Below are 21,758 nucleotides of genomic sequence, written 5' to 3' on the forward strand. Positions count from 1 at the left end.
GGCAAACATAGGTTTGCTTTCCCTTACCTGTAGATCTGGCCGAGGGATTTTCCAGCAAAATTCTTTAGCCCCTCTTTTCCCGGGGTCAAAATCCTTTGTTTTACCGACTCCATTCTTGCAAAGCTTGGTGTCGGCTCTTGCCAGATTTAAACAGAGATCGCTATGAAAGGCGAGAGTTGCGCATATTGTCTTAACCGCTTAAGGTAGTTGTAGGTTTTTTTTTTTTTTTCCTCCTCAGCAGAATGGTATCGGCGTGCCTCTTGCTAGAGTGAGAGTGAGAAAGGGGAGGGAGAGTGAGAACGGGAATACAACAGAATAGCTGCATGCAACCCACGGGTTTCCTAATAGGAGAGTTGGTAGACACAATCAGAAAGTCTCATTGGAAGGGGAGGATCCGGTGGCAAAGGGCGCACGCAGTGCCATGGTATTTGAGCGGGTGCAGATGAGTCCTTGTTCTGGAAGTCAGTCCACTCGAAAACAATGTAAATCCTTGGTTTTAAAAGCCTTGTTGCTGACAAATCCTCTGCCTTTCTAACGCAGGTGGAAATATCACAGAACCCTTGTGTAAGGACGAAGTCAAAAGAATAGTACTTTTTAAAATGGTGCCTTTGCTGTAAGGAGCAGAGCACTTCTGAAACTCATGGGAGCATCTTAGGTCTCAGGTGAGCGATGCTGCTGTTAGTTTTTCCTTCTTGCCCATGATCTCCTCCCATCACACCGGCGCAAACTCTGCTCTGCGGTAGAGTCGAATTAAGATGGAGAAAGCTTACTGCTCTTAGAGGACGTGAGTAAATAACAGATACACTGTTCTGATTTGGGCAGCGTCAGGGAAGATTTTTTTCAGCACCGCTGACAGCGCCCGTCTGGGCGCCTCTTGGCAAAATGGTTCAGCACCACGGACAGAGTAAGTCTCAGGGAAAGGGGCGGTTTCTTTTGGCTGGTCAAGTTGCCAACTTTCTACGGGAAGGGAACTGGAAGGATGGCCCTGACCAAGGACCGTACTGGAGATTCAGGAATGGATGCTATGGAAACCAAGTGAGAAGATGTCATCATCGCCAGGGTTTGCAGGGAGAATGGTGCATTTAGCTCTACAAGGGAGAAAGATTTTATTAAAAATTGACAAGTTACTTCTAGTTTGCTACATTTTACCCAGCATGCTGATGCCAACTCAAACTGTTTCAGGGAAGGAAGATTACAACATATTTTACTTATGTTTGTGGAATTTGGGGCACCTGGGCTCCCTTGAATATAAATTATATGCACACAAACTGCATAATTATATTGCTCATGTGTTTTGCTTTAACCCCTGATAGGTAAGAGAAAACAAAAAGGTAGAAAGGAAGAAAGAGAAGGAGGAAGCAAGAAAGAGGGATAATAGAGACAGAAGAAGGCAGAGAGGGAGAGAGAGAGAGTATAGAAATATATTTTTTTTAAAAGAAGAATAATTGTTCCTCAGTGATCTTGGTTAAATAAAAAACAAGCAGTTTAATATAAATTCCTTGGAATTGTATGCTTCTTTACTTTTAGCTAATTTTCAGCACACACACTACTAAAATATCAATATATGAGGACATTTGTGGCTACACCTTGTGCTTTTTAACAAATTATCGCTGATGATATTTTAAAGATTTATTTAAACTTACAATCTTGTCAAATATAATTTTTTTTAAATTTTGTAACATCTTCTTCTGAAGCAGAATTACAGAGACATTCATGAAAGACATTTGCTCTCAGGTATGTAAGTACAGCACCAATGAATCTATTTCATTAAGCCAAGTGAGGAAACTATGCAAGATTAATGTTAATTATTAATGCATTTGACATGAATCACAAACCTCTTAGATGTAATTCAGGCAAATAGTTACAAAACAGATTGTCCTTGAACTACATTCTCAAAGTCAAAATCCTTGAATTTCCTTTAAACCAACAGGGGGAGTAGATTTTTCTTAGGGATTCTGGTACCAAATCTCAGAAATATGGATCTAAATACAGGAGCATGTAAGAATATTCTCCAAATAGGCCAAATAATACAATGAACATGCATGTACTGAATGGATAGTGGAAAAATAGCTGAAGTTTCAAAAGTAGCTGAAGCCATCTGCTATTATTAAATTTAACATTTATCAAAATATATTTTATTATGAATTATAATAAAGAAAAGGATACTGGGGGCATCTTTCTCTTATTTTGATGTGTATTTATATATATTATATATATCTCCTATTAGTATACTAAACAAGATTTTCCTAAAACTCTGGAATGCCTCAAAACAGTATCCATCCCCAAAAGTGATCAACTATAAAAACAAGGGGGGAAACATTAAACTATCTTCTTCCAAACAAACTACCTTCTTCCAGCTCATCAGGACTTGACTCATCTAGTGCTTTTCAAAGTATCTATGTTTTCCAAATCTTTCATAACCAAATTCATTAAATTTAATTCATTTAAGGATTTCAGTAATCTTGAAATTCCAGAAAATTATATACAAAACAGAAGTCCTATAAATATCTGTGAAGTTAAGACGGTGATATAAAAAATGATTTTTCTAAGAATTCCTGCCTAAGTTTCAGCCCAAATGACTAGAGATCTAAATCACTGGCAAACCTGATTGCTGAGTCTCATATATATGAGACACAAATCCAACACAAAAGCCTTGTTTGTAGTGTAAAATAATTACATTCACCTCATTAAAATCTCTGTCATTTGGCTCTCTTCTCCATTCTCTTGATGAAAGGGTAAGTGTTTAATCAGAATTACTTCTAATATTAATTTATTTATTTTAAAGATAATTATTTATTGCTCAAAACTTCACTAGTTTCTGGGACTGTTCCCTGAAAGATCTCACAAATTGTATGGGAAATACACACATAAATACAATTACAATTACTTATGGGTGAAACTGGACAAGTTAAGTAACCCAGCCTGGAAGTGAAAGTGTACAGAAAATATTTCAGGATGTGATGTTTCCTTGTCTGTTTTAATACTTGAAGAGAAATTTAGTCCTATAAAAATGATGACAGGCCAGGAAATTGGGTGGGGAAAGATGGTGACACTTAGAGAGATTCTAGCTGAGGGGACATCTTGAGCAAATTCATAAACAAGGGGAAAATGTTGTATGTGAAAATTACAAGAATTGTTACTAGACTACCATTTAGGCTATTCTTAGGTTAATAGCTAAACCCAATATAAGAGACATATATTCAGATATTAGTTACTAATCTGACATATTTTCTTCATGCATGCTCCCCAAATCCAAACATTAGATATGTACCTTTGTGACCTTAATATCACCAGTTTTCAGTTCATGCAAGGAAATAATTCATAGTTATACAAATGGTATCAATTTAGGAACACTGAAAAAGTCTTTCATTCTCTGGACACCTTCCCTTAATATCTTCCATCCAATTTTAGCCTTAAGTTGCATTATTAGACAATTCTTCTAAGAGAATTGTCCCCTTTTTCCAGGCACTGTTATCAATAAACAGAGGTTTCATTGACTACAACTAATGTGTGTAGTGTTGTAATTTATGAATGACTTTCATTTACATGATCTCATTTATTCTTTATAATGATTCTTCAAACTAATTTCATTCCCAGTTTTTTGTTTTTTAATTTATTTCCAGTTTATTGAGGAGGGAAATGAGAGTTAATGATTTGCCTGAAGTCATGAAACCTGTGATGAAGAAGCAGCATGGATTACAGTAGTTTTTCACCATTTAGGATCTTCTTAAAATACATATTCTAACTCAATAGTTCTGCAGTGGAGACTGAGGTGCAGCAATTCTAACAAGTTTCCAGGGCTGCACCCCTGAATCACAATTTGAATATCAATGGTGTAGAGTAAGAAATGTGAAATCAGCTGACTGTGTTTGGATCCTGGTTCTGCTGATTATCATCCCTGCAACTTTGAATCAGTTACTTAGTTTTAATAGACTGATTTTCTTATTTGTAAAAAATGAAGGCTTGCACATAATCTCTATCATCCCTTCCACATGTAAAATTCTATGACTTTTTCATTAATTTATTCATTGATGTTGAACAGTATTTTCTCATTTCTTCTACCCTAAATTTTTTTTATTATATTTGAGTTACAAGGCTAATAATGAACTGAAAAAAAAGTCCAATGACATAGAGCAATATATTCCTTTCTGAAAGTTCTATCTTCTTATATTTTAAAGAAGTCAATTTATTACTTGTGTTTTACTATTATTGTTTTATAAGCAACTGTTTAAATAATTATCATCATCACCCAATTTTGTATTCTTCAAAATTTACATAAGATAGTACCCAATAGCAGTGTATTAAGTTTGCATTTATTTCTATTTTTGTGTTAGGAAATGCTTTTGAGAGATCATTTAACTGTCTTGCAAATGTTGCCCTCTGGTGGAAGGATATGTTATCATTTTAGAAGCAATTGTCTTTATGTATTAATAATTAAAACTGTTTTCTTTCTTTCCTTCCTTCCTTTTTTCTCTCCTCCTTCTTTCTTTAAGGAAAAAAAAAAAAAGTTTATTTATTTGGTCGCACCAGGTCTTAGTTAGAGCATGTGGGATCTAATTCCCTGAAAGAAAAGTGAAAGTGAAGTCGCTCAGTCCTGTCCGACTCTTTGCGACCCCAATGGATTATAGCCTACCAGGCTCCTCCGTCCATGGGATTTTCCAAGCAAGAGTAGTGGAGTGGGTTGCCATTTCCTTCTCCAGGGGATCTTCCCTACCCAGGGATCGAACCCAGGCCTCCTGCATTGCAGGTAGATGCTTTACTGTTTGAGCCACCAGGAAAACCTTGACTAGGGATCAAACCCTGGCTCCCTGCATTGGGAGCACAAAATCTTAATCACCAGGGAAGTCCCTTCTTTTCTTCTCTACTCTTCCTTTCCCATGTCCTCCTTCTTCTTTTTTGGTACTTGTTAAGATCTACACCTAAAAATATGAAGTATCCTTTGTGGGCAATATGTTTGCAATTGTCTGACCAAGTACTAAATGTCCTTAGAAATAATTTGTTTGTCTGGGAATTCCTAAGTTAATGAAAGAGTCATTATACTTCACTCTGTTAAGATTTAGAAATGACATGGCAATCATGGGGGTAAAAATGGGCTAATGGTTTTACTCACAATAGAATAAGTTGTGATAACTATAAGTTTTTTTTTAAATAGTAATGTTTGATAAGTTTCCTTTTTATCATAATTAATGTTATCTATCAATCACTGGTAAGGTGTTTTTAAAGCAAATTTATTTTGAAAAATATTTCAAGGAGACTAATTCTGAGGCTGTTTTGAATGCAATATTTTCTATTTACTATCAACAAATATTCACTCAACAGATATTGCACCCACTGTGGGCGAGGTGCTTTCCTGGGGTATAGGAAACTAGAGGACTTAGTACAGTCTATAGCTTTCTATACAGGTTATACAGCTTGCATATTCTTAAAGAGAAAACTGCTTTGAGAAGCTTTTTTATAGTATGACTTTATTTGACTTTGCATTCTTTAATCAATGTTCATTCTAATTACACACTTCTTTCAAGCTGAGACAATGCAAATAAGCCCAAGGATTCATCTGTGACTTTTTTCTTACTAAGGGTTTTTAAGCGGACAGTTTTTAGTTCAGCTTTATTTGCCTTTACTTTGCAGTGTTAGCTTTAGAGACATTACCAATAAATTATGGTGCAATTTCTGAGAGCCAGAGATAGAAGAAATAATTTAGTTTGTCTTACTCACATCTGTGTACGTAACTCAGTACTCTGCACTTCTATATTTAATGGCCTAATATGAATTATTTTTTGATTTACCTGTGGTCTGTCCAATTAAAAATTTGGAAGTAGGAAGTTTTAAATAAATGTAAACTGTAATCAAGTATATATATATATTAACTACCAAAATACATATTAGTCTTTTCTATGTGCATCTTACTCTCTATAAATAACTTACCATTAGAAAGATATATACATTTTATGCCATTTCTTTCTTTGTGTACCCAAGGGAAAAAAATCCTTATTCACTTTCACAGCATTGTACCTTGGAAAAATCCAAGTGTTAAAGTGAATGAAGACCAACTATTGCTTTTCTAATTCCAGAAACATATTCCTTGTTTTGAATCCCATACTATATACATAGAGCAATGGGATATAATACAAAAGGATTTTGAAAACACTAGCTTATTTAAACTCTCAAAAGTTTTTTCTTAAAGTAAAAGGTATGATTGAGTAAGAAAATATTGGGAAAAAATTAATAAGAGGTGCCACTTGTAAAGAGAATAAAAGAAATACTTCAATATGAAGCAGGCTAAATAGAGAACACCCTGCCTTAATGTATTTTACAGACTAATAAATAGACTAAGTGACAAGTATTATAATATGGAATATTTTTATGATCTGATGAAATATTACCTAATTGAAATCTCTCTCTCCTATAAGGACGCTATTTTGCTTTCATTATCATTCCAGATTATGGGATATTATATTCCTTGGAGGAAAGCATGTAACATTATTGAAATCTCCCACTTGGCTGCACACACCCAGAGATTGTCAGTTTGACTTCTTCACTCTGCTTTCTAAGTTAAGTTATGAGAGACAGAAGATGAAAAGCTTTCACTTTTAGAATACTTAAAGTGACACTTTCTAAAGTAAATATATGAATACACAGTTTGCTAATAGTATAGAATATTTAAAATATACAATATTTAACTGCTGTAAGCATACTCTGGTCATAATTTTGGAGAAGAAACAACAAAAATGGAGTGAAATGCAGTGGCGGCTATTAATGTTTTCTAACTGCTGCCCTCTAGTGGTCAAATAGATAATTTTCTTTGCGCTAAAAGGGCTAACCTAACAGCAGGTCGGAGAAGGAAATGGCAACCTACTCTGTTGCAGACACGCATTCCGGGAAACCAACTCACTCAGAAGGACAATGCAGATAGTGGAGTGCAGTTCATTACACCGGCAGCCCGAGGCAGAGTCTCCTCTTAGCCAAGGACCCCGACCGGTTTTTGTGAAAATCTAATATACCCTAATTGCACGTGCCCAAACCCACCTCCTCAAATTTCCTGAAACTAGTCTGAACAAAGAAAAAGATGCAATCAAAGTTAACCCGTGATTCATATGCTTTAAGCTTGGGTAGTTAACAGTGGACAATTATCAATAGGCCTGTGGTCATACCCCAATAAGCATAATAGAATGCATGATTCTTTTCGGTTACACAGATAATCAGGGTATTCTTTTAGGCGGCTGAGAGTCTAGGTAGGAGCCCTGGGGCTCTTCCTTCTGGGGGCCTGGTTTTCCAGTTGCTGCGTGGTTTCCATAGATACTGGGCTTATAGCTCAAAGTCCACAGTCCGGCCCAAGATGCAGTCCTGCTTTCAAGACAGATCCTGTTCTGTCTGTTTCCTCCTTCAACTCCAGTATTCTTGCCTGGAACATCCAGTGGACAGAGGACCTTGGCAGGCTGCAGTCTATGGGGTCTCAGAAAGTCGGACATGACTGAGCAATGAACACACACCAGGAGGTTAATTTTAATTCTTTGAAAGTCAATAGGAAAACATGTTTCAAATAATATTTATATGTGTGGTTTTTCTCGTAGTACGAAGAATAGCAGGGCACTGATAAATCATAATTGAATAATCCTGTGCCATCTACACAATTTTTTGTGCCTGCTAGTGGGATTATAATAATAGTAAAAATACCTTTGGTGGCTCAGTGGTAAAGAATCTGCCTGGCAATGAAGGAGACATAAGAGGCACAGGTTCAATCCCTAGGTCAGGAAGATCCCTAGAGAAGGAAATGACAACCCCCTCCAGTCTTCTTGCCTGGGAAATCCCATGGACAGAAGAGCCTGGCAGGCTGCAGTCCATGGGGTTGCGAGGAGTTGGACACGACTTTGAAACTGGATGTGACTTAGTGACTGGACATGACTTAACTACTGAGTACTAGCAGGAGATTGACCATCACAGCCTGGTGAGAACCATAATGGGTAGGTTTTACTGTGTGAATTGAAGAGACTGTGATCATTCACTGAGACCCTGAGTGTCAATACCTTCGGTCATTCATTGTACTCTGACTGACTAGAGTGATTTTCCAAATTTTTGAGTCAATGAATCCTGTAACCGGGAAGGGTTCATTTTGAATTTATGCTGGATCTGCTTCCGGTGACTTTACCCTCATCCTGCTGTTTGTTTTTTTTTGTCATTGTTTTTGTTACTGTAGGCATACATAATGGCCTGCCCAGGGAGATAACCTGAGCATCCCACCAGTGAAGGACTGTAAGGAAGTGAAACTAACATCTTTCCCTGTCTGAGGCTTACCCTTGAATAGTCTTTTGTTTCCTCAACTTCTCCCTATCTCTGACCCAAAAAGTGAAAGAAAGTGAACAGTCGTGTCCGACTCCTTGTGACCCCATGGGCTGTAGCCTATCAGGCTCCTCCATCCATGGGATTTTCCAGGCAAGAGTACTGGAGTGGGGTGCCATTGCCTTCTCCAGGGGATCTTCCCAACCCAGGGATTGAACCCAGGTCTTCCGCATTGTAGGCAGACGCTTTTACCGTCTGAGCCACTAGGGAAGTCTGACCCATAAAATAACCTGGCAACCCAGCCGCTACAAGATGGTTATTGTGAGGTGCTAGCCTGCCATCTTCTGGGTCAGCCAGATCCCTTAATGAACCCAAAACTTCATCTGAGATTCATTGACTTATCTTGCGGTGAGCAGAGGGAGCTTGGACTCGGTACCAATGCCATTTAATTAATACTAAAGACAACTGGAGTTAGATTTTCCATTACTTGCAACTTAGAGTATTTTGATTTATCATCTTTGAAAATATCTATGAGTGGATAAACGGATGAATGAAAAAAGGATGGATACACAAATCTGAAGTTTAAAATACAAATTAAAACACTAGAAAGAGAGAAGAGTCATATAAGAGTAATTATAGAACAAAATATTAGAACAGCAGAATGGGGCAAGACAAAAGAAAGCCTTAAATTTCAAGTTAATTCAATGAAATCTTTGTTAATATTGCTGTCTTAATTACGTGGTCCATCTTTTGCTGGATACTACAGAAGAAGAAATAAATAAGACACATACTCTCTTACTCTCAGAGACCTCAGATTTTAATTAAGAAATTTAGATTTTTTTTTCTTATGAATAATTGGAAAAAAATTATGATTTTATCAAGCACAGAAATGTTCTTAGAAGTTTATCAGGCAACAGTATGATGAATTGTATATGGAGAGAGGATAGAACAAAAGGATCAGAAAGTAACTGCTGTAATAGTTGTGTGTGAGCCAATAAAATATTTTTAAAAAATAATCTCCTTTCCCCTTTCATCATCAGACTTTTAACTCACTCAGGGATTGAGGAAAAATTACCCATAGACACATAGATATAGTACACAGCAGCCATCATTAGAACACTTGCTTAGATCAGTTTGAAAATTGTGGACTCAAATGGCATTGGGAGATTGCTTCTGTAAGATAACTTAATTTCTAAAAAGTATATTTTATTTCTCCCTAGCCCACTCTCCTGTTTCAACCCTGGCATGATCCCAGACATTAAAAAGAAAAATTAGCACTTTCATTTAGTGAATGGAGAAAAGGAAAATGCCAAAGGAAAATGCTATTCATTAACAACTCTTACTTTTCTACCCTTGTCAGTTCAGTTCAGTTCAGTTGCTTAGTCGTGTCTGACTCATTGTGACCCTATGGACTGCAGCACGCCAGGCTTCCCTGTCCATCACCAACTCCCGGAACTTGCTCAAACTCATGCCCATCGAGTAGGTGATGCCATCCAACCATCTCATCCTCTGTCATCCACTTTTCCCACCTTCAATCTTTCCCAGCATTGGGGACGTTTCCAATGAGTCAGTTCTTCACATCAGGTGGCCAAAGTATTGGAGTTTCAGCCTCAGCATCAGTCCTTCCAATTAACATTCAGGACTGATGTCCTTTGGGATAGACTGGTTGGATTTCCTTGCAGTCCAAGGGACTCTCAAGAGTCTTCTCCAACACCATAATTCAAAAGCATCAATTCTTAGGCCCTCAGCTTTTTTTATAGTCCAACTCTCACATCCATACATGACTGCTGGAAAAACCATAGCTTTGACTAGACAGACCTTTGTCGGCAAACTAATGTCTCTGCTTTTTAATATACTGTAGAGGTTGATCATAGCTTTGCTTCCAAGAAGCAAACATCTTTTAATTTCACAGCTGCAGTCACCATCTGCAGTGATTTTGGATCCCAAGAAAATTAAGTCTGTCACTGTTTCCATTGTTTCCCCATCTAGTTGTCATGAAGTGACGGGACCGGATGCCATGATCTTAGTTTTTTGAATGTTGAGTTTTAAGCCAACTTTTTCACTCTCCTCTTTCACTTTCATCAAGAAGTTCTTTAGTTCTTCTTCACTTTCTGCCATAAGGGTGGTGTCATCTGCATATCTGAAGTTATTGATATTTCTCCAGGCAATCTTGGGTCCAGCTTGGGCTTTATCCAGCCCGGCATTTCTCATGATGTACTCTGCATATAAGTTAAATAAGCAGGGTGACAATATACAGAATTCATCCTCAGGACAGAAGTAGCTAACAGTGGATCTGAAGTGGCTGATTCCTTTCAGACTGAGATGACTTGGGAGCAAATGAACCCCATTCATTGGCCCCTTGTTCTTTTTCCTTTGGGGAAGGTCCTCAGGGTTGAAATGAGTCTTGAAATAGCAGCAGAACATGCAAGTTGTGTGTAAAAGAAGTTTCCCCCATTTGAGTGGAACTCAGCTTTGTTACAGCACTTCCTGCCTCAGAGTCTATAGATCAGAAGAGGGTAGGTGGAGAGAGGAGAGCAATTTTCAACAGCTCATTATTTCCTATCCTTGTGTTCAGTTGCTCGGTCTTGTCTGACTCTGCGACCCCATGGGAAGCAAAATTTTGGTAATAACAGAAATTAAAGCACTTTTCTATCATAGCAAGTAAGACAAGATAAAAACATCTCTAATGCGTTATACATTTTATATTTAGTCTAGCTTTCATTAAAGAATCTGCCTATAATGCAGGAGACCTGGGTTTGATCCCTGTATTGGAAAGATGCCCTGGAGAAGGAAATGGCAACCCAATCCAGTATTCTTGCTTGGGAAATCCCATGGACACAGAGTCCATGGGGTCGCAGTAAGTCGACAAGATTGTGTAATGGAGTATTTCCTGCCAAAATCAGTAAACAAAGATGTCACAGTTATTAGGGATTGCAGCCCTCTGGTGTGAGGCGGTAAGCCCTAAAGGAATTCAGGAAGGAAAATCCCTGCCATCTAATAGCCATCAGACTACAGCCACTCCCTATAGATGGGGGATGTGAAAAAGCAGATGCTGGCCCCAGGGAGCTGAGATGCCTATAAAGGAAATGATTTCAGTGAGCCCAGAAACTTGGATCTTTCCATACACAAAAGAGTGCTAAATTCCTTGAGATATCTGATTTTCCTTAATTAACAATAATCTTTGATATTCTTTGATACTGCTTTCCTGGTAGCTCAGATGGTAAAGAATCTGTCTTCAATGCAGGAGATCTCGATTCAATCCCTGAGTCAGGAAGATACTCTGGAGAAGGCAATGGCAATCCACTCCAGTATTCTTGCTGAGAGAATTCCATGGACAGGCCAGGGGGTGGCAAGGAGCCGGACACGACTTAGCGACTAACATTTTCTACTTTTGATATTGACTATCAGCCCCTTTGAAGAAGCTGAAGTTGAACGGTTCTATGAAGACCTACAAGACCTTTTAGAACTAACACCCCAAAAAGATGTCCTTTTCATTATAGGGGACTGGAATGCAAAAGTAGGAAGTCAAGAAACACCTGGAGTAACAGGCAAGTTTGGCCTTGGAGTACAGGATGAAGCAGGACAAAGGCTAATAGAGTTTTGCCAAGAGAATGCACTGGTCATAGCAAACACCCTTTCAACAACACAAGAGAAGACTCTACACATGGACATCACCAGATGGTCAACACCAAAATCATATTGATTATATTCTTTGCAACCAAAGATGGAGAAGCTCTATACAGTCAGCATAAACAAGACCAGGAGATGACTGTGGCTCAGATCATGAACTCCTTATTGCCAAATTCAGATGTAAATTGAAGAAAGTAGGGAAAACCACTAGACCATTCAGGTATGACCTAAATCAAATCCCTTATGACTATACAGTGGAAGTGAGAAATAGATTTAAGGGACTAGATCTGATAGACAGAGAGCCTGATGAACTATGGACAGAAGTTCGTGACATTGTACAGGAGACAGGGATCAAGACCATCTCCATGGAAAAGAAATGCAAAAAGGCAAAATGGTTGTCTGAGGAGGCCTTACAAATAGCTGTGAAAAGAAGAGAAGCGAAAAGCAAAGGAGAAAAGGAACGATATTCCCATTGGAATGCAGAGTTCCAAAGAATAGCCAGGAGAGATAAGAAAGCCTTCCTCAGTGATCAGTGAAAAGAAATAGAGGAAAACAACAGAATGGGAAAGACTAGAGATCTCTTCAAGAAAATTAGAGATACCAAGGGAACATTTCAGGCAAAGATGGGTTTGATAAAGGACAGAAATGGTATGGACTTAACAGAAGCAGAAGATACTAAGAAGACGTGGCAAGAATACACAGAAGAAGTGTACAAAAAAGATCTTCACAAGCCAGATAATCACAATGGTATGATCACTCACCTAGAGCCAGACATCCTGGAATGTGAAGTCAAGTGGGCCTTAGAAAGCATCACTACGAACAAAGCTAGTGGATGTGATGGAATTCCAGTTGAGCTATTTCAAATCCTGAAAATGATGCTGTGAAAGTGCTGCACTCAATATGTCAACAAATTTGGAAAACTCAGCAGTGGCCACAGGACTGGAAAAGGTCAGTTTTCATTCCAATCCCTAAGAAAGGCAATCCCAAAGAATGCTCAAACTACCACACAATTGCACTCATCTCACATGCTAGTAAAGTAATGCTCAAAATTCTCCAAGCCAGGCTTCAGCAATATGTGAACTGAGAACTTCCAGATGTTCAAGCTGGTTTTAGAAAAGGCAGAGGAACCAGAGATCAAATTGCCAATATCCGCTGGATCATCAAAAAAGCAAGAGAATTCCAGAAAAACATCTATTTCTGCTTTATTGACTACGCCAAAGCCTTCGACTGTGTGGATCACAATAAACTGTGGAAAATTCTGAAAGAGATAGGAATACCAGACCACCTGACCTGCCTCTTGAGAAACCTGTATGCAGGTCAGGAAGCAACAGTTAGAACTGGACATGGAACAACAGACTGGATCCAAATAGGAAAAGGAGTATGTCAAGGCTGTATATTGTCACCCTGCTTATTTAACTTATATGCAGAGTACATTATGAAAAATGCTGGGCTGGATGAAGCACAAGCTGGAATCACGATTGCCGGGAGAAATATCAATAAACTCAGTTATGTAGATGACACCACCCTTATGGCAGAAAGTGAAGAAGAACTAAAGAGCTTCTTGATGAAAGTGAAAGAGAAGAGTGATAAAGTTGGCTTAAAGCTCAACATTCAGAAAACTAAGATCATGGCATCTGGTCCCATCACCTCATGGGAAATAGATGGGGAGACAGTAGAAACAGTGTCAGCCTTTATTTTTGGGGGCCCCAAAATCACTGTGGATGGTGACTGCAGCCATGAAATTAAAAGACACTTACTCCTTGGAAGGAAAGTTATGACCAACCTAGATAGCATATTAAAAAGCAGAGACATTACTTTGCCAACAAAAGTCCATCTGGTCAAGGCTATGGTTTTTCCAGTGGTCATGTATGGATGTGAAGTTGGACTGCGAAAAAGCTGAGCACTGAAAAATTGATGCTTTTGAACTGTGGTGTTGGAGAAGACTCTTGAGAGTCCCTTGGACTGCAAGGAGATCCAACCAGTCCATCCTAAAGGAGATCAGTCCTGGGTGTTCATTGGAAGGACTGATGTTGAAGCTGAAACTCCAATACTTTGGCCACCTCATGTGAAGAATTGATTCATTGGAAAAGACCCTGATGCTGAGAGGGATTGAAGGCAGGAGGAGAAGGGGACAACAGAGGATGAGATGGCTGGATGGCATCACCAACTCGATGGACGTGAGTTTGAGTAAACTCTGGGAGTTGGTGATGGACAGGGAGGCCTGGTGTGCTGCGATTTATGGGGTTACAAAGAGTCGGACACGACTGAATGACTGAACTGAACTGAACTGAACTGATCGGCCCCTTTGTTGCAAACTTCTATATAACTTGACTCCTTCACCTATCTTCTCAGAGCAGTGTCTCAGGGCTACTTGAGATGCTATCTCCCAGGCTTGAAGTCCTAAACATTCCTACTGAATGAAACAACTCTCTAACTTTCAGGTTGTGACTTTATTTTTTAAGTTGGTACAACTTAGTGACTAAACCATCACCATCATCTTTGACCCATTTCACCTACTGACAATTCTTGCTACTAGCCGACACCACTTTTATGGAGAAGATTAAATGAGTGATTGTGTGTGTGTGCATGTGTGTTAAAGGATAATCCTCATACAGAATAAGTAAGCACTATATGTGTCAGCTATTAAAATCATTACACTGCTGTTGGCTGATTTTCAACTTTTGACTTGTCCTTTGACACTCTCCTTTGAAAGATGAGGAATTAAATTTAATTCTGCTTCACATCTCTCCCTCTCTTTCTCCCTCTTACTTGCACACACTTGATATCCCCCATCCTCTCACTGATATTATTTAAATCAAAATGTAAAGTTAACACAACAATCAACATAATAATAGCAAGCAACACTCATATGATCACACGGTTCAATGGCAAAGTTAGAATTTCAACTCAAGCCCCTCCAGCCAAGCCACAGGGCTACTTTGCTTTCATTTCCTTTCTCTTATACACTAGTTCCTTTTCCCTAGTGTTCAAAACTGTACCCTTTATGTGTTGACATTGTTTTATTATGTTTCTATATTCCTGTCATTAATCTATCTCAAAGCATGCCAAGAGAATGAATTTCTCTTGATATATTCAAGCTCATGAGGTAATCTATCAATTCTGCTTTTCCATGAAAACATTTCTCCTGGAGCTTTCAGTCCTTCTACTTCAATCTACACCAGATGCTTTCCAGATTTTTTATATAGATGCCAACCTGGAGTCCTTGGTCACCATCATTCTGAAGGGTCTTTCCAACTCTTTTCTGTGTCACCTTCTTGCTTTCTGGATCCTGCATCCTTCATGGATTACATACTCCCATAGTTTCCTGAAATAGGAGTCTGTTTATATATAAATAGGGGCCTGCTATTTATTTAATACAAAGCTTGTTATTTGAAACTCCGCAAATATGAAAGTTGACGTTTTCTACCTCCACACTTGATTGATAGTTTTGTTTCTATGAGTTTTAAGTATAACATTTTTTCCCCTGATAATTTTGATCATATTGTCTCATTGACTTCCATCTTATAGTGTTTCCATTGGGAAGATTAATTCCATTCTGATTCCTGAAGAAGTATGTGTGCATGTGTTTTTTTTTTTTTTAATCTTTCTATGGAAACATTATGGTACTCTATTGTTTGGAAAATTTAATAAAGAACATTTTGTATTCTTTGTGCTTGTCACTAAGAGACAGAGTCTTTCATGTCCTCAAATCAGGAAACATTCTTATTTAATCTTCCTGATGACTTCCCCTCCTCCTTATCTACATTGGTTTCCTCTAAGATTTTTCCTGGAAAAGATCACACATCTTCCACACATCTGGAAGCTGAATAGAGAAAGGAGCTGGAGGTCGAGTCTTACTATTCAGTATGAAAACTTTCATTTTTCCATTTGATTTCAGTAAGGCATCTCATCTCACCCTAGGCCTCAGTTATACCTCTCTCCTTGAGGTCTGGAACCATATGATCACCTGGGAGAGATACATTTCCATATCCTTTCATGATAGGTGAGTTCATGTGCCTGTCTGGGTAGGTCTAACTCCTCTTTATATACAACTGCAGCAGAGCACCTGTTTTTAACCCTGATCCAACCACCCTGCTTTCAGAGTTGTCTGTTCATTTCAACTCCCAAGTTTTCCTCACTTTGTGCATGAATCAGATTACTTCTGATTGGCTTCCACTGGAAGGCATTTGGAGATCACCCTTCCTCACTCTCTAGGTCACTTTCCACTTGTCCATCAGCTTTCCATCTTCTGAAAGCTTGATAACATCTTCTAAATATTGTTGCCTGGTGTCCCATTCTCTTTTTCCTTGTGGCTTTATGGCTTTTTAAAAAACTTTTTCGTTATCATTTTAGTGAGCCACTAGGAGAAACTGAACACAAATGGTATGTTCAATTATCCCAATTTAATTGGAAGCCTGTGTCCCTTTTATATTTAAAACAAAACTCAGTTGAAAACTTATGTCCACAAAAAAAAACCTGCACTTGAACATTTTTAGCAGTTTTATTCATAACTAACAGTTAGAACTGGACATGAAACAACAGACTGGTTGCAAATAGGAAAAGAAGTGCGTCAAGGCTGTATATTGTCACCCTGCTTATTTAACTGATATGCAGAGTACATCATGAGAATCGCTGGGCTGGAGGAAGCACAAGCTGGAATCACGATTGCCGGGAGAAATATCAATAACCTCAGCTATGCTGATGATACCACCCTTATGGCAGAAAGTGAAGAAGAACTAAAGAACCTCTTGATGAAAGTGAAAGAGGAGAGTGAAAAAATTGACTTAAAGCTCAACATTCAGAAAACTAAGATCTTGGCATCTGGTCCAATCACTTCTTGGCAAATAGATGGGGAAACAGTGGCTGACTTATTTTTGGGGGCTCCAAAATCACTGCAGATGGTGACTGCAGCCATGAAATAAAAAGATGGTTACTCCTTGGAAGGAAAGTTATGACCAAGCAGAGACATTACTTTGCCAACAAATGTCTGTCTAGTCAAGGCTATGGTTTTTCCAGTAGTCATGTATGGATGTGAGATTTGGACTATAAAGAAAGCTGAGCGCTGAAGAATTGATGCTTTTGAACTGTGGTATTGGAGAAGACTCTTGAGAGTCCCTTGGACTGCAAGGAGATCCAACCAGTCCATCCTAAAGGAGATCAGTCCTGGGTGTTCATTGGAAGGACTGATGTTGAAGCTGAAACTCCAATACTTTGGCCACCAGATGCAAAGAACTGACTCATTGGAAAAGACCCTGATGCTGGGAAATATTGAAGGAAGGAGGAGAAGGGGATGACAGAGGATTAGATGGTTGGATGGCACCACCGACGCAATAGACATGAGTTTGAGTAAACTCCAGCAGTTGGTGATGGACAGTGAGGCCTGGCTTGCTGTGGTCCGTGGGGTCGCAGAGTCGGACACGACTGAGCTACTAAACTGAACTGAGCTGATTCATAATTACCAGAACTTGGAAGTTATCAAGATGTCCTTCAGTAGGTAAATGGATAAATAAACTGTGGAATATTATTTATGTCAATGTAATATTATTTAGTACTAAACATACATGAGCTATCAAGCCATAAAAAGACATATACATGTGTGTGCATGTTCAGTGGCTCAGTCATGTCCAACTCTTTGCGACCCAATGAACTGTAGCCCTTTAGGCTCCTCTGTCCATGCAATTTTCCAAGGAAGAATACTGGAGTGGGTTGCTATTGACTACTCCAAGGGATCTTTCTGATGCAGGGATCAAACCCACATCTCTTGTGTCTCTTGCAGTGGCAGGTGGAATCTTTACCACTTGAGAGGCATATTAAATGACTATAACTAAGTGAAAGAAGTCAGTCTGAAAAGGCTACAGACCGTATGATTCAAATTGTATTAAACTATATGCTGCTGCTGCTGCTAAGTCACTTCAGTCATGTCGGACTCTGTGCGACCCTGTAGATAGCAGCCCACCAGGCTCCACCGTCCCTGGGATTCTCCAGACAAGAACACTGGAGTGGGTTGCCATTTCCTTCTGCAATTAAATTATATGACATTCTGAAAAAGGCAAAATTATGAAGACAGTAAAAACATCAATGGTTGCCGTTGGTTATGAGGGTCAGAGTGGATTTGTGGGGAAGGGGTGAATAGTTGAAGCACAGAGGATTTTTAGGGCGGTGACAATATGATATCATATTGATGGATACATGTCATTATACATTTGTCCAAACCTATAGAATATAGGAGACTGAGGACAAACCCTAAAGAAACTACACAGACTGAGTGATTATAATGTGCCAATGTTGGTTCATCAATTCTAACAAATGTACCACTCTGGTGGGGAATGTGGATATTGGGGAGGCTACGCATATTGGGGGCAGGGAGTATATGGGAGATCTCTATATAATTCTCCTTCATTTTGCCATGAACCTTAAACTTCTCTTACAAAAAGTCTAAATTAAAAAAAAAAAAAACCCTTCCTTTATTGTGTAAAACTTTAAGCAGGCCCATGTTTCTCTTTTTCAGGCATAGAAAAAAACCACAATATTCATCACAGAAAAAAGTTTAGTGTCTGAGCTTATACCAGCTCTAAATGTCCTCATTCAGATCAGGATTAGATGAGCTCATGAAGAATGTTAGTGTTGCCTCTCTTATGAAGCCCACCTTTTCATCTCCATCTTAACTATTAATCATTCTTTCACTTACATACAAGAATACAGGTCAGGTTTTATAATCTTTTCAGTGGTTCACTGTCATAGTATCCTTCCAAATTTTTTCTTCACTCTAGATCCTAATACTACCCACAAATATCTTGGCTTTTTTTTCAGTTTACTATCTGTTTTCATTTCCTGTTGCTGTGGTAATAAGTGAACACATCTTAGTGGCTTAAAACAACAGAAATATCTTATCTTAGAGTTCTGTAGAAGTCAGACACAGTCCTTAGGAAGCTAAATTCAAGCTGCCAGCTGGGCTGCATACTTCTAAATGCTCTAGGAGGGAATCTGGTCCTTGTTTTTTCTTTTTATCATTGAATATTTTCAGCCAACTGTATTCCATTTTTTGTGTGTGGAGCCCATGGAAGAAGAGCTTAAGACCACTCAGTGGTCATTCCTACCCGTTCAGGGCCTGAGCAGTGGGAGTTCCAGTCCAGCCCCTGTCGGGGGCTCAGCCCTGCTGTCTGCCCTGGACACAGAGAGTGCCCGCGGTTTCAGACTGGTCTGTAACCTCAGGTTGTGCACACACGCATGCTAAGTTGCTTCAGTTGTGTCCAACTCTGCGACCCCACAGACTGTACCCCAGCAGGTTCTTCTGTCCATGGAACTTCCCAGTCAAGAATCCTGGGGTGGGTTGCCACGACCTCCTCAAGGGGATCTTCCCAACCCAGGGATCAAGCTCGCGTTTCCTGTGTCTCCTGCATTGGCGGGCAGATTCTTGACCACTAGGCCACCTAGGGAGCCCAACCTCACGATGAGCTGTAAGTGCAGTGAACCGAGGTGCTGAAGCGGTACACTCACCCTGAAATTCCTCCTGGTCACAGCCTTTCCAGCAGCAGCTTCTGCTTCCTTTTCAATCTCTTCAGGATTCTGTAGACGTGGAGATAAGATATGCTCTCTCATGGGTGCTCACATGGTTCCACACATGCGCAGAACTTCCTGGGCCAGTGTCCATCACATCAGACCCACTGTTGTAGAGGATGACATGTTTGCCAAGTGCAGAGTCTGACATAGCATGATGGCAAGGAGGTTAACATGAGACAGCTCTGTAAGACGGTAGTGGTCAATCCTGGGATCAATAACCACTAGAAGGCATGGCTCCTGGAAGGCTCCCTGGATCTGACTAGTGAAGTTTCCGGAAGCAAAGTGGCCAGCAATAAAAAGTGGCTCTGGCAGCAGCAGCAAACTTCAGCCCAGCCCCACAGCCAGTTTTCCTAGAGGAGATGATGCTGATGTCAGCCAGATTTTCAGTGACAATAATCATACAAACCATCAGCAGAAGCTTCTCCCAGGTCTTCAGATTTATGCTGTAAACACTATCACTTATTTCCTTTTGTAGAGGTAACAGGTATTTGAAAGCCCCTTATGAATATTCCTGCTGCAAGAAATTTGAGAAGGAGAATCCTCCTCCTTCATCTGCAGGATAGCAAGCACTCCAGACAAGTTTCCTGTTAAGTTATGATGTGACTCTTAGACATTTTCATATGGATCCCTACTTGGGTAGCACAGAAAGTCTCAACAGGTGTTTTCAAATAAAAGAGCAGTTGGGGTTCGGCCTAAGAGTTGCTTTCTGAGGAATGTGAATGCATTTTGTCCCTCTCTCTCTTAGAACATTTGGCTCCTAAATGGTTCTCTGGTCACCGGTCTCTGCCAGTCGCCAGTCTGTTTTTCACACTCCTGTGGGATTCATCTCCCTGAAGCAGCAATCGGATCATTCTGCTTGGCTTGGCACAATCCTTCTGAACTTCAGTCTCTTCAAAGAATAATTTCCCAGCTTCTCCTGACATTTGCTCATAGGTCAACAACTGGTCTGAATCTACCATTCCAAATCAATTTCCATGTTTCTTTTTCAGTATACCACACATCCCAACAAAGTGGAGCACTCTGTTATTAACAAAAGGCCCATTTTCTGTTTTTCTGCCTTTATGCTCACTGTTAATGCCCACAACGTCCTTTTGCTTGCCTTTCATTCATCAACGCCCAACATCACTCATCATTCATGACCCAGGATATAAGTGGTGGCATCTACAGCATAGATCTGAAGACCTGGGAGAAGCTTCTGCTGATGGCTTGTACTCTCTGTAAGTTCCTTTCTTTATCCTCTCACTGGAAATTGAGATCCCACCCTGACATTGGCAAAAATATACAACCCTGAAGAAGGTAATTAAACTTCATCATGCTTCAGTTTCTTTATCTGCTGAATGCAATTAGTTATATATACCTTTTGCATGTTAAATTAAATAATGTATGTAAGTAATCACTCACAGTGCCTGGTACATATATTTAATACATGAGAGTGATTATTACTATTATTATCATTAATCTATACTTTTATATGACACCTATCAGCTCCTGCTTTGCAGTCTTTGAAAGGGGATCCCATATTTGCATCAGGTGCACCTTTCATAATTCATGTCAAAATATCTGATAAACAGTATTAACAGTGAACAAGGCTGAATAAACAAATAAATCCTCCTAAACTTTATTACTAGGCTCCCATATGGCAGAGTATTGCATTATTTCTCTTGGGCTGCCATAAATGATTACCACGTATTGAGTGGCCTAAAGTAACAGAAATTGACTCTCTCACTGTTTAGGAGGCTCAAAGTCCAAATTCAAAGTGTCAGCACCGATTGCCTGTGAGGGGAAAATGGCCTCATATCTTGGCTAGTTCCTAGTGTTTACGGGGGTGGCAGAGGGTAAGATGGTTGGATCGCATCACTGACTCAATGCACATGAGTTGTGAAAATTCTGGGAGGTAGTGAAGGACAGGGAAACCACGAGTGCTGCAGTCCGTGGGGTCACAAAGAGTTGAATACGACTTATGACTAAACAACGAAGAGGATAGATGTGCTCCTCAAATCTGTGCTCTCTCTTTCCTTTCCCTTCTTCTCTGTGTCTCTGTGTCCTCTCTTATTACAAAAACATCAGCCATTGGATTTAGGGCTCAGCCCAAATCCAGAATGATTTCATCTTAAGATCCAAATAAGGTCACCTTCCAAAGTTTGAGTAGTGAGTTTTGTGGAAACACTGTTCAACCCATGACAAGTTTCAGCTTCTGTGTGAAATAAGGATAAATAATATCCACCTTAAAATGTTTCTATGTGGATTAAAACAGATAAGTCTTATAAAGGACTTAGTATAGTCTAATTGTT

The 21,758-nt window shown here is 39.4% G+C and overlaps 1 protein-coding gene and 1 pseudogene across 1 annotated transcript in view; both read right to left on the bottom strand.

The window, feature by feature from the left end:
* Positions 1 to 289, bottom strand: part of SLC17A6 (solute carrier family 17 member 6) — a 40,141-nt gene extending 39,852 nt beyond the window's left edge. Inside the window, exon 1 of the mRNA XM_043451945.1 lies at positions 28 to 289. Coding sequence (XP_043307880.1) covers positions 28 to 113 — 86 coding nt within the window. The 5' untranslated portion in view covers positions 114 to 289. The remainder of the gene's footprint in view (positions 1 to 27) is intronic.
* LOC122431464 lies at positions 147 to 20,426 on the bottom strand (annotated as a pseudogene).
* Positions 20,427 to 21,758: the final 1,332 nt, after the last annotated feature.

Source organism: Cervus canadensis, chromosome 29 (genome assembly GCF_019320065.1).
Source record: "Cervus canadensis isolate Bull #8, Minnesota chromosome 29, ASM1932006v1, whole genome shotgun sequence".
NCBI lineage: Eukaryota > Metazoa > Chordata > Mammalia > Artiodactyla > Cervidae > Cervus > Cervus canadensis.